Genomic DNA, 13,379 nt, shown 5'->3' with positions numbered 1-13,379 from the left:
ATAAACATACCCCCCGGAATAAACACTACCCCCGGACAAATCTTCAAAGTCTAATATACATACCCTCCGGAATAAACGTACCCCCGGAAAATGACCAAATTGACAGGTGAACGGTACTAAAATGTGCTCTTTATTTCAATACCAATGTATGGGCAAATCTTTCACTGTTACTTTTGATTAGGAATATAAATATACTGTACTAGTACTCAACAAACAGTGTCGACATTACAGCCATATTACACCACTAGCAATAGGGGTGGGTACCTGTTCGGCTCTTCCAGGTCCAGAGGATCAGGTCCAGGTCCGGACCTGTACCTGTACCTGATTCTGAATACCGGAGTTTCAGTACCGTAATTTTTTTTGCTAAATGATCATTGCTAAATACAATATAACGTTAAGTATATGTAACCACTACAATTAATTTTCTATTTTATTTTATTTTTTTATTTTTATTTATTTTTTATTTATTTTCATTTTATTTTTTATTCTGTTTTATTCTATTTTATTTTATTTCATTTAATTTTATTCTATTTTATCCGTTCTATGCATTATCAAACTTCTCCTCTACTGCTAGAGCTACTAAAACTTCAGACCGAATATATTAAACATTTTAATTCGCCCCCTCTAGCGGTTTGGGCCAAATTGCAGCTTTCCAAAAAATCCAAGATGGCGGCGGCAGATCGGGGCGCGGCTCGGCGATTGCCGATTTCATTGTATTTTCCTTGGTCTTTTACGCGATTCAAGCAAAGAAAACAAGTTGACCACAAGAACAAAAGAGTAATACAGCACTGGGAATCTAATGGTCCGTTTTGTTGGGCGGTAATTTCTCATTTCAAGTGAATATTTACTTGCGTCACAGTGATTTATTCACCAATCAAAAGCGACATCTTGCGACTTAAGCAAATATGGAAGGTTAATGTACATAATTTATGTCATTGATTTATTGGTCCAATTACAGCAGCTATTAGCGAAATTCTAGAACATTAAATGCATACTATGATATAAAACAATGGTTTTGTGGTAAACATCATTTCCTCTTTTTTAGCAACTTCGTTGTATCAGAATAACGACACTATCATCCGGTAGGTCGACACCACAAAGTAAAGTATACATGCAGAGTAATTGGTTTCATTGGGTTTTTTTTCACGGTCGAAATCAAGATTTATCCATCCATTCAACGTACATATTTTGGAGCACAATATCTCGGCCGCTGCAGGCGGCCGAGATAAAAATGTAACGATCATTCCTCCACAACCTCTGCTTGGAGATTAATTTGGCCGGCCCTTCTCTGCGGAAGACTTACATGCCCTTCCCCCAGCTGCGCACCAGATCCCCCGTGCTGGGGTCCAGCTCCACCACGGTGTCCGTCTGGATCGGGCCCAGGTCCTGCTGCTGATACACGTTCTCGTCATCAAACGAGCTGAAACGCAAAAGACGTACGTTTCAAGTCTTTTTTAGAGCCCAGCTTTCAGTGCAAATATTGACCAGGTAATCTCTTGAGAACATTTCACACACTGTCTTCGGGAGTGCTTCTATCCCAATCCATGAGGGTCAAGTCCGCACAGTGGTATCAGAAATAACCAATTTTACTTTATGAAATAAATAAACCCCTTTATCATTATTTTTGTTTGACTTAAGTTATGTAGATTACTATTATATTTGCATTTTCGTAAGCCGTGCTCACGTGCATACCTCGTCACCATCCGTTTAGCAACCCTACATCAATGTGTCGATCAATTACAACAAGGTAGTGTCTACGTGAAGTTCAACGCATATCGAGACCCTGTGGCCTAATGGATAAGGCGTCCGCCTCCGGAGCGGGAGATTGTGGGTTCGAGTCCCATCAGGGTCGTTTGACAGAGGCATTATTGTATTTTTAGAAATTTGTGAGTAATGTCGAGATTCAAAGTGCTTGTTCTTGTATCTCTGTTCTCAATCACATAGCTGCTACATAATTCATTTATTTGAGAATCTTCCAGTTTTGCACTGGAGTAAGTTTGGGAGGGAGACGGCCTGAAATATGCTGTATTTGCTCCCAAGCAAATGTCGGCCTTTCTAGGTTTTTGCTGTCTCACCTGTCGTCCCAGACCCTGTCACCCCTGTGGAACACGTGGACGTGTCCAGCCGGACACACGGCCACTCCGGACACCTGACCCAGGCCCAGGTTCTGGGCAGGCCAGTCCTCAACAACCTGTAGAGAACTGTCCTCCATTCCACTGCAGAAAAACACACCAACTGTATCACGAAGAGCGCTTGGTGCTTAACTTAATATTATAACTTGCTTTTCATAGAAATTTCTTTATGGGGATTCAGAACTCTAATCCATCGTTTACCTTTCAATAATACCATTAATAGCAGTATTGTCAAATACTAGTAATAGTATGTACTGCAGCCTAATAAACAGTCAATAAACATAAAGGAGAAATCAAAATAAAGATCACTGAAGGATATGATTCAATCTAACTTACGATCAAAAATAAGTAAGACACTACCTACCGTTCAGCTATTGACTGGGCATCCACTTTATTTTTATCTTCCTGAACGTTTTCCTCCTCTTCACTCTCTTCTTCTCCATCTATGAGAGGGTACAAAAGTCAGAACACACGATCAGTCATAGGGAAGCACGAAAGAAAGTGAAAAGGGGACAAAAGAGGAATTGTTCATTTCATAAGGAAATGGCGACAAAAACAGCCGTGAAAACAGCGTATCAGATGTAGAGCGCTGTAGACATGATTAATAATGTTCTCCCTCTGGGACAGACTGAATCCACACATATCCATTACAACCTGACCTAAGGGCCATGCGGAAACACAGACACACACACGGACACACACACACAGGCAGACCATAAACAATACCTCCATAGGGACATGAAAATTAAAACACATTGACAGGGGGAATGATAGAGTGCAGCCAGGGGAACACGGAGAAGACATTCGGGGGTTAGGACATTAGAAAAAACTTTGTATTTCAGAAATGTACCGTCGGTGAACCGCATGGCCAGAACGACAGTGTTGATGTCTCCTGGGCCGATCTCTACATCCTCCTCCTCCATCATACTGGTCTGTCCCGGGCCGGCCTCCCGCTCCTTCTCCCAGTTAAACACCGTCCCCAGCACCGGGCCAGCGCACACCGTGTCAGGCCGGCTCGGCTCGCAAATCCTGGGCAACATACGGTGTTAGTTACCCTGGAAGCCAGAACTCGTTTTCCGGGCCGCAAGAGCCCTTCGCCCGCTGGTGTAAATTGGCGCTACAGGGGAGTCTAGCTCGGGGGGAGTTTGGCTTGGCTGGCCCTACATCGAAACCTCCCCACGGGCTCAATTCCACCGCAGCGGTAATTTAGGTCTGCGGGCGAAGGGCTTCTGGCTGCCGAAAGAAACGGCCAGGGCCCTGGAAACGGCTAGCGGCCCGTTAACTTGGCTGGCACCCAGGGTAGGTGTTAGTAGGTGTTATAGAAATAGATATCCTTAAACCTTAAAGGCATGGCGGCAAAACAAAACTTCTGGATGAGGGAATCTCTGATATTGACAATTGACAATTACTGACATTTCTTAGCACATTTTCGTCTTAATTTCATACCCGTGAGGAGTCCCTTTATTTTTGGGTACCACCCATAAATAGCTGGAACCTACGATTCAAAACAAGTAACCGTTTTCTGACAGTGACAATGTATTTTTGCCTCACAGATGTCAGTATGCCCCGGGATAGGATTACAACAGTAAAAGAATGACCAGTAAATTGACTTTGAAAATCATGGGGATGACCTTTACAACTATAAAAAGTTCGTCCACCAGTAAGGTCTAAGTCTACAAATTAAAAAGGTGTCATATGATTTTGTCTTTACTTGCTGGTAGACTGTTCATCACAGTTTACATGTAGCTCAGGTCTATCCGTATTAGATATAAACCCATAATACAATTTGGAATACAATGTCTACACTGTTACATGAATAGGCCCTTACCACGTGGTCTGTGAGGACGCCGGCTGCTCACAACCGTAGCCGATGATTCGGTCGATCCTGTCCCCTTCTGTACCTGAAGCTGTATAGACGTAAAATATCAGATCAGTGTCACAGCAAAGGTGGTCATGACTGACTGGGGAACAGTAAATTATACCCATGGCTGTACGCCACAGTAGACGTTTGGGGCCCCATAGTCATGCAGTAATGATATTCCTTCCTCCATTTCCTTCACTTCATCAATTTCACATATACAACCCTGCATATTATAACTTTAGATTATTTCTGCAATTTTAACATGAAGGAAACATTGAATCAACTGTTTGTATATTGAATTATTGTATTTTTAACGTGTGGTAATTTTTAATTTAACCTAGATATGTAGATGCTTCCCAATTCAGCCAAATATGGCTGCTTACAGGCTTTTGTGTGTACTTTTTGTAAGGCACAAATAAACCAGTCTCTCTCTCTTTCTCTCATTTGCAAGGGAGACGGTCTTACATTTCTGGGTACTGTTTCTATTACATCGCCTGCCGTGCAGAAAGTCTTTACAGTAACGACCTTTCAGCTATATTGTCATCTTTAGGCCCGCAATCATAACATAACATAGCATGTTTTACACTTCGACAATCGAAACGGCACAATTACATGTGCACAGTTATGTCTTTTACTATACTCAGTTTGAAACAACAATTACACGTGAATTAGTGAACGAATCAGATCCTGATTAACGTGCCGTCATTTCGTTCATTCATCATACATTGTCAAGTTCTCTAGTTTTAGCATGGAGGTAGAAGAGCTACCTCCATGATTTTAGATATAGATAGCAAACGAAATTTCATATTCCTCATGCAACTCGATAATCTGTGTTTTATAAGCTCCATTTGGTCTTACACGTACAGCTGTCTAACAACTATTTTAAGAAGATAGAAGAAGTTGAACCTCTACATATTGGCATTATATGCCATAGATGTTGTAATAATGTAAGATATCAAACTTCTATCACTGTTTGTACATAGAACTAAGGCTTATAGACCTTTACCACCATGATCTGTACGCTGCTTGTAATGGCATGAATGTACAGGTAAGTTCTTTCAATCATTCATCAAGCTTGTGTGCTCATTCTGCGTGTTGATGTCTCTACGTGTATATTATTAAAACTATAAGAATCATTTGTTGTTATGCATGTGGTTTCAGTTATTTTGTTCTTTGTGCCATGCTTTCTTTTGTGTGAATTATTGAAACAATAAAAATAATGATTTATAAAAAAAAAAAGAATCAGCTGTCACAAATTACGAATCGAATCAGGAAGACATAACCGCAGTCCTCTAGAACAAAGAACCTGTCAATTCTGTAGTTTAGGCCAAATAGAAGATGAAATATATTTCACCGTAGATTGCCCCTTGTATAGTAGAGATAGACTCATTTTTTTAGCCATGTATTAAGTATATTTCCCCACTTCAAATATTTGACTAGTAAAGAGAAATTTGTATTCCTTTTAATTTTTGATAAACCTACTCTAAGTAATTTCACACTGACAGCCGCATATATTCATACAATCACTACTAAGCGAGATGAAGCCGAAAAGAATAGAAATTAGACATTTATTTACACTCTTATATGTTCATATGTATGTAATGTATATATGTTTATGTTCATGTTCTGTACCCATGCGACCTGTACTTAGTTCTGTAGAACACAAATGTACAACAAGGGTCTTCATTCATTTATTATTTTCTTACCTATCAAATTCTCCACCCTCCATGACTTCAGAGTGGTACACACGAACGGTCCCTGTGGGAATATGGCAATAACATGTAAATTGATACACATCTTACGTGGTGAATAATGTATATCTACCGGGGGTAATCTAATGATCGTGTCAAGAGAGCTAATGTAGCGGGCGAAAATTCACGTCGCCATCGTGGGACGATCCATTAACAAACTGGAGACGGGGTCGCGTTGACATGATATTCCGCGAGTTTTTGTAAAGGCCCAGTAAGCCTATACATTTTGAGAAATTATACATTTATGTAGAAAACACAACGAAACATCTACCCCCATCCTTTTTTCTGGGTAGAGAACATGTAAAAAATGTCTAGCCCCACCCCCTGCTGTTGTTAGCGGTCTGTCCCGTAATTGCCAGGAAATGTGAATCTTGTAGAAGCCGTGTTCCAGTATGTTTCATGTATGAAGCGGCTGTGGCATGGGTGCGGGGGCGGCGCAGGATGTATTCTCCCTGCCAGCGCTGACGCAAACAGAAACGACATTTTGATAACACTCCAATTCATTTTTCAGACAGGTTCAATTCGATCACCTAGTCATGTTCGGGAATATATCATGAAAAAAAAACATTGCATGTGATGTAAATTTTCGTCTGAAGTTCATTTCAGGTCGCTGCAATGAGCAGATTTTCGGCATGTGTGTCCTGACAGCGCTCACATTCACTCTGAGGGTGTACAAAACGTGCGCTGGTTTCTTATGAATAATAGCTACGAGTAATAGCTTACACACAAGTAGAAGCTTGTCCCACGCAAGAAGGTTCTACCTCCTTGGTCCCATATAATGTCCTTGCTTAATGATTGTCCTCACAAGTTCAGCAAAAATCTGTCTACAAGCAGAGGTTTGGGTTTTGGGGGTATTTTTAGCGTGTTTTTAGGCTTTTTTTATCGGGGTTTCTCTTTTGCACTGAATTTTTTTCCCACCAAACCCAAGGTTTGCCCCTCCCCGAGGTGAGTGCCGGCAGAGGTTGGGTTTGGTGGGAAAAAAAATCAGTGCAAAAGAGAAACCCCGATAAAAAAAGGCCTAAAAACACGCTAAAAATACCTCTGCTTGGAGAGTATGTCTACAGTACATTAATTGTGACGGCTCGGGCATCGATAGGGTCACTTACATTGCAGATGGAGTTGTACTATGACTGTTCTATCTGATTATGGGTACTTGGCGCATAAAAGACGACAGTATATACCGGTATAACCACCAGATTGGTTCATGTTGAGTACGAACGTTGGAACCAGACTACGGACCAGCAAAAGAGGCGGCTTTAGGAGTTAATTCAATCGAAGGCAGGACCCTGCGTCTCCATAAAGAGAGTCGTGTTATCACATCTCACATCGCAGTACGGCCCGGGTGATAAATGGAGAGAATGGTCACGAAGCGAAACGAGCACCAAGCTCCGATAGCTAGAGACAGGCTATTCACGGAATACTCGAAAGACACGCCGTTAAAAACGATTCAAATCAATGGAAACAGCAACAATCTGACTGAAGCCTTGCTCAGGTGATATCGGGGATATTGAAAATAACGTCGTCTATCTGTTGAGCGCTACAATCTGCGTCATGGCGCTACAGACATTTGGCATTGATCGAGTGATATCAGAATGCTGTATTCAAACAGGTGGTCATGACTTGTTCGCGATATCCTTCATACATTCGCTCAACGCTCGCCTTTAAACATTTTATTAAAACATAAATTACAGTTTCTCACGTCACGATTTTTGAATAGGCCAACATCTGCCACAGTGTTTGCTAAACAACATGTCTCTCACTGCGTAAACAAAGTCAGCACCAAACACTCGTCTGTTTCACCCTTACCTGCGGAGGTCGCTGCCGCTCCAATTCCTCAAACGTTGCGTCGAATTTTTCCAGTAAATCTCGGGGCCACCAAGGGTTGTCCCACGCCGGGTAAGCCCAACATATGTTAGCGAAGGCGGTGAGACATATTCCCGTCAACACGGCCCGTACACCGGGCGCCATGGTTGAGACTACACAGCGCAGGTGCGAGTGCGTAGCCGCTTACGTACACTCCGGGCGGTACGTCAACGCGGGGGACGGGAGGAGCGTAATAAATTGTAGCCCGTCGTCATTTCCAAATAAAGCGTAATGGTGCTTTAATGTTCGCGACCATTTCCTCTCGTTTTTTCCAGTCACTGTTCCACGTAAGCTTTCGCGTCTGCGCAATTTTGTGATGTGGTTGAAATTCCGGTCCAACAACTTTTTAAGATTAAAAAAAAACAAAAAAACATCAGTAGTCTAACCGAACAACAGGCCTACAATGTAGATCAAAAGAAATCTTTTTAACAATTTGATTTTTACGTGGAGTAGATACTAGAATCCGCATTCGTATATCCAAGCTCGATGTGATTTCGGTTTATAACATGGATATACTGTATTCTAACTCCATGCTTATAGGATGGCGCTTAATGATTTTTATTTAGGTCACCCCAAATTACGCCTGAGTGAAGTCTTAACCATTTCAAATTAGTCGAATTACCATGTTCAGCATCAATCAGCAGCAAACACATAGTAAGGGTGCGGCAAGATTGCACTGTGACTATGATTGGTCTGTACAGTGCTGTAGTATTTTGCTGTTCCTATTATATATGGGATGTTTGTATACCTTAACATTGGTTACCTTCGCCAGAAGGTAATGTTTTAGTGGCGTTTTTATACACGTATGTATGTATGTATGTACGTATGTGTGGTTTAGCAGGATAACTCAAGAAGCTATGGATAGATTATCATGACACTTGGTAGGTGGATAGGTCTTTATGAGACCTCAAAATGATTTATCTAATTAGGATCACCTGGTGGCTTGTTATGATACTGCAGTGGAACTTCCGGTTTTGATATCTCGTGACCTGGACATGCTACTAGGGTCACGAATTTTAGATGCTAGATAGCTAGCTGTTGTGGTCGGAAAGAAATGCCCCCCTAGCGGCTTGTCCTGGTTCGAACGTATTCCTCTCATACATAACTCCACTTACTCTCCAAGCAGAGGTTTGGGTTTTGGCTTATTCTTGCCGTGTTTTTGGCCTTTTTTATGGGTTCACCACAAAGTGGTGAAACCATATTGCTTTTTCTCATGATTCTCCTCCTTCTTCTTCTCCTCCTGCCATTTCTTTAAATGGATTCAGCTTCTTCATTTTGAGGCCTAAGGACCTGAAATTTGGTATGGAGGTACAGTAGGCAAATACCCCCAGGCGTTTTTTTTATTTTTGTGATACAGGCTTTTAGAATGGTTTTATTTGAGTTTTTTGGCTGTGTTATAGCAAATGTATTACTGAGTTAGTGTGCAGTGTTACCACATTTGGGCATGAGTCATCACAATGGAATGCAGGGCATCAACCAATAGGCATGCAGCTTTCCTCTATTCTCCTTGCTGATTGGCTGTTGGAATTTAACAGGCTTAACTTAATTAATACCTGCACAGAGCCATTTCCATACTGACAGTAGGTCTGTATTCAAGTGTTTTGGTAGGTATTTTAAGCTTTCCTGCTCCAGCATTGGAATGCGGGGCATGAACGCTTCTTTTTTCTTGAAAATCAACAGTTTGCATTATGCAATTAAAAATCCTAACCAATAATGTAGGGAATAGCTATCCAACTGTTGTAGTCTTAGTTGTATGTTACTTCATACTATAGTTATATCAATGTAAAGCATTGTTACCTCCGGGTAGGGATGTACATCCCGAGCGCGGAGGTTTTGTGAGGGAAGACGAAAATTGCGTTCGCACCCGTTTCTCGCGTTTTGGGTGGACGGTATATGTCTGGGAGTTGGTATACGTTTTGCTGTTGGGCTGTAGATGGTGCACGTTGTTTGGTTTTTAGTATGTGTGTTTTAGTGCGTCAAAATGATGCGTTTAGACCGCCGATGGACACCCCTTTCAGTGTGAAAGTGGACCTCAGCTTTTGACCTTTGCATGTATAAGGACGATTGAGGTCGCGACCACTGATCTGACCTTTCACACAGAGGGGTGTCAGCATTGTCGATAAATTCTTTCTTTGAAACTGTTCAGATGTGAACCACATGTGCCGTCAATCAACGTCTCATTATCGTGCCCGTGCCGGAAACGCCGGCAGCCCTGCCACTGATATCTAAACAAACACATGGCGGCACGACCTGAATATATCACCGCCACTTGTGCTAACCGTGGCAAATATGTCGCTGTTCTTAGCTGCCTGCCGCGGTTTGGTACCGGTTAAATCTAACAGGAATCAATGAAACCTTGCTGATAAGATTGCGATTTGTTTTCGAAAATATTATTTTGTCTCGTGTTTGTAACGTTCGCTCAAAATGAGGTTCTAAGTTTTAACCGTAACATGAAAGATATGAACACGCTTCTGTGCATGTTTTGATGGTTTTTTTTACGTGATTTGAACTAGTGTGGGATAAGTGGGGAGGGATGGCAGCCGCGGGGGGAAGCGTAGCGGCTTGATACATTTTCGAGAGCAAGTTCCGTTCCGCGCACTGGAGTTGATCGCTGGTCGCTGAGGGTCGGGCAGCCAGATTCGCCACGGGATGCCCCCTGTCCTTTCTATTTTTGGGCTCCAGTCGGCTAGGGGGGATTAGTGATTTCACAGATCATTTAGCCAATTACAAACATTTCGAAACTTTTCGAAAAACTAAAACTGAAACTGTTTTTTATTCACATTGATTGGCAGCCAATATTCATTGCTTGGCTGAATTGCACAAGTGATTACATGTTAAAATAGCTTGAAAAGAGATACACATTAAAAAGCACAACATTGACGATTAAAATTAAATAGATTTAAAATTTTGTAGCTCAGGTCCATTTAAAACAGAGGCGGACTATTTACAAATCTTGATTGCTGAGGCTTATTGCCTGAAACAGAAAAGGTTTCCTCAGTCTTTCAGTTCTGAACTTCGGAACGGAGATGTGGTTTCCATTTCTCAGGGACCGCCGTGTGCTCTGGTGTCTGTCGCAGGGCATCAAAGAATGCAAAGTGTGGCTGACATGCCGCAATTTCTTGAGCAGAGTTTTTGCTGCAGTTTCCCGTCTGTCCTGGAGGGTGGAGAAGGGGGTTGTTTGAGTACTGTTGCCGTAGGATTCTCGCCGCCCTTCTCTGTACAGCCTCAAGAGTGTTGTTCTGTTTTGTGTTACAGCCCACGTACACGACATTTGCATACTCTAACACAGGTCGTATCAGAGTCGTATACACAGTTTCCAGGTCCTCTGGTGGCATCCCGCCCTTCTTGAGCATGCGGAGAAAGTGAAGACGGGTTGAGCCTTTCTTTGCCATGTGTAAGATTTGGCTGTCCCACCCAAGGCTGCGGTGACGTTTGAAGCCCAGATACGTGGCACATTCAACAACCGGGACTTCTTTGCCTCCAAGTGTGAGGGGAGGTGGAACAGGTGGATTTTTTGAAAAGCACAGTCTCAACTCATAGGACTTATCCCCGTTCATAATCATATTGTTCTTGTTCGCACAGGTGTCAAGTTGCGTAGCTTCCTCTTGCATAGTTGTGTCACGTGGTATTCGCGTGAACACACACACACCCAGACACCATTCACTAATTTAAAGAACAGTCCCAACATGCACCCAACATTCTGCAACATACATTACAATACCCGGAGGTACAAAATCTACGATTTTCCTTGTTTTCCCTTGTGTTTCTCATTCTTTCCCTGCCATGTCGTAAAATGTGGTGAAGCCATTGCTGTATTTGCTCCAAAGCAAATGTCGGCCTTTCTAGTTTTATCCGAGTTTCTTTTTTATGGGTTCACCACAAAGTGGTGAAACCATATTGCTTTTTCTCATGATTCTCCTCCTTCTTCTTCTCCTCCTGCCATTTCTTTAAATGGATTCAGCTTCTTCATTTTGGGGCCTAAGGACCTGAAATTTGGTATGGAGGTACAGTAGGCAAATACCCCCAGGCGTTTTTTTAATTTTTGTAATACAGGCTTTTACAATGGTTTTATTTGAGTTTTTTGGCTGTGTTATAGCAAATGTATTACTGAGTTAGTGTGCAGTGTTACCACATTTGGGCATGAGTCATCACAATGGAATGCAGGGCATCAACCAATAGGCATGCAGCTTTCCTCTATTCTCCTTGCTGATTGGCTGTTGGAATTTAACAGGCTTAACTTAATTAATACCTGCACAGAGCCATTCCATACTGACAGTAGGTCTGTATTCAAGTGTTTTGGTAGGTATTTTAAGCTTTCCTGCTCCAGCATTGGAATGCGGGGCATGAACGCTTCTTTTTTCTTGAAAATCAACAGTTTGCATTATGCAATTAAAAATCCTAACCAATAATGTAGGGAATAGCTATCCAACTGTTGTAGTCTTAGTTGTATGTTACTTCATACTTATAGTTATATCAATGTAAAACATTGTTTTCCCTTGTGTTTCTCATTCTTTCCCTGCCATGTCGTAAAATGTGGTGAAGCCATTGCTGTATTTGCTCCAAAGCAAATGTCGGCCTTTCTAGTTGCACTGAATTTTTTTAACGTTAAGTTGGCGTAAAAAAAATCAGTGCAAAAAAGAAACCCGGTAAAAAAAAGCCTGAAAACACGCCAAAATAAACCCAAACCCCTGCTTGGAGAGTGCCCAGCGTAAGCAACATGGCAATCCTATATGTCGCGGTAGAACCTCAATGCCCCGACCTTTCAAATTGAAATGAGTCAGGAAAGGCTGGGGGTGCATCAAGTCGTAGCCTGGTATCCAGTCTGATCGTGATTGGGGGTATTGGGGTGTTCAGGCAGGTTGTGTCTTCGGGGGCTCTAAGAGCTTCCCCCGCCCAGTGCAACAGACCGTCCCGGTAGGAGTGTTACGCTAATCAGAGACAGTATGCTGGGGGATTTTGTTCGTGGAGGGCTAATTAATCTCTCGTGAAATACACACCGGGAAACCTCTGTGAGGCGGGCGGGCCAGAGCTCTTACGGCCCCGAGCTCTTACAGCCCCGACCACGATCAGACTGGATACCAGGCTAATCAAGTCGGGATTGGAATACAAAATTCACTGAAGGGAACTCCCCTTCCCGTAAAGTTGCATGTAACGTTAGGTAATATTTTAGCCGAGATAAAAATAGATTGCATAGGAAATGCAATTGGATTAAGGAAATAACGTCACATAGCATGTATTTCAATCATGCATTTGGTACTAAATCTTCTTAATTGCAGGTTGTCTTCCACTCTTCCTGCATTGGTGATTTTAGTAACAGGAGAAATCATATGATCGGTCCTGCCGTTCCTTAGTATATTGAACTAGCCTGTCTACTACTGCAGCATACTTAGTAAATGAGAACAATAGACGCACAGGTGTTTCTTCTGAGGTACGATACTTGTACGTTTGTCAACGATCAGATATTTTGGGTTTGGAAGTAACTTCCCGGCGGTGTGTTTGGAGAAGTGATACTGATATAACAAGAAGGTCATGCGGGTTTGCATTACACACACGGTTATTTGTGTGCGTAGATTAGCACGACGTGCTATCAATTACTCCCTAGCGCGCGTAGAGGATGACGAAAGAGGATGATGCAATCGTATTTCTGTTACTTCTTTGTGCTACAGACCTGCCCGTACCACACAGCAGAGTGGCGCAGCGGGAGCGTGCTGGGCCCATAACCCAGAGGTCGGTGGATCGAAACCACCCTCTGCTAATTTTTATTTTGTCTTT

General features: G+C 42.4%; 1 protein-coding gene and 2 non-coding genes across 3 annotated transcripts in view; 2 read left to right on the top strand and 1 right to left on the bottom strand.

Annotated features, from left to right (window-relative positions):
- The window catches only part of LOC109470824 (peptidyl-glycine alpha-amidating monooxygenase A-like), a 12,609-nt gene extending 4,760 nt beyond the window's left edge, over nt 1–7,849 (bottom strand). Inside the window, exons 1-7 of the mRNA XM_019769914.1 lie at nt 7,551–7,849; nt 5,700–5,751; nt 3,961–4,039; nt 2,983–3,161; nt 2,497–2,575; nt 2,076–2,216; nt 1,304–1,420 (exon numbers count right to left, since the gene is read on the bottom strand). Coding sequence (XP_019625473.1) covers nt 1,304–1,420; nt 2,076–2,216; nt 2,497–2,575; nt 2,983–3,161; nt 3,961–4,039; nt 5,700–5,751; nt 7,551–7,712 — 809 coding nt within the window. The 5' untranslated portion in view covers nt 7,713–7,849. The remainder of the gene's footprint in view (nt 1–1,303; nt 1,421–2,075; nt 2,217–2,496; nt 2,576–2,982; nt 3,162–3,960; nt 4,040–5,699; nt 5,752–7,550) is intronic.
- Trnar-ccg lies at nt 1,780–1,852 on the top strand. The gene has a single exon. It is a non-coding gene; the product is annotated as a tRNA-Arg (tRNA).
- A 5,441-nt stretch (nt 7,850–13,290) lies between the features above and the next one.
- Trnam-cau lies at nt 13,291–13,362 on the top strand. Its single transcript has one exon. It is a non-coding gene; the product is annotated as a tRNA-Met (tRNA).
- Nucleotides 13,363–13,379: the final 17 nt, after the last annotated feature.

This window comes from Branchiostoma belcheri, unplaced genomic scaffold, assembly GCF_001625305.1.
Source record: "Branchiostoma belcheri isolate BF01 breed outbred unplaced genomic scaffold, Haploidv18h27 scaffold234, whole genome shotgun sequence".
Lineage (NCBI taxonomy): Eukaryota > Metazoa > Chordata > Leptocardii > Amphioxiformes > Branchiostomatidae > Branchiostoma > Branchiostoma belcheri.
The sequence above is the reverse complement of the archived record's forward strand: the minus strand, read 5'-3'. Positions and strand labels throughout refer to the sequence as shown.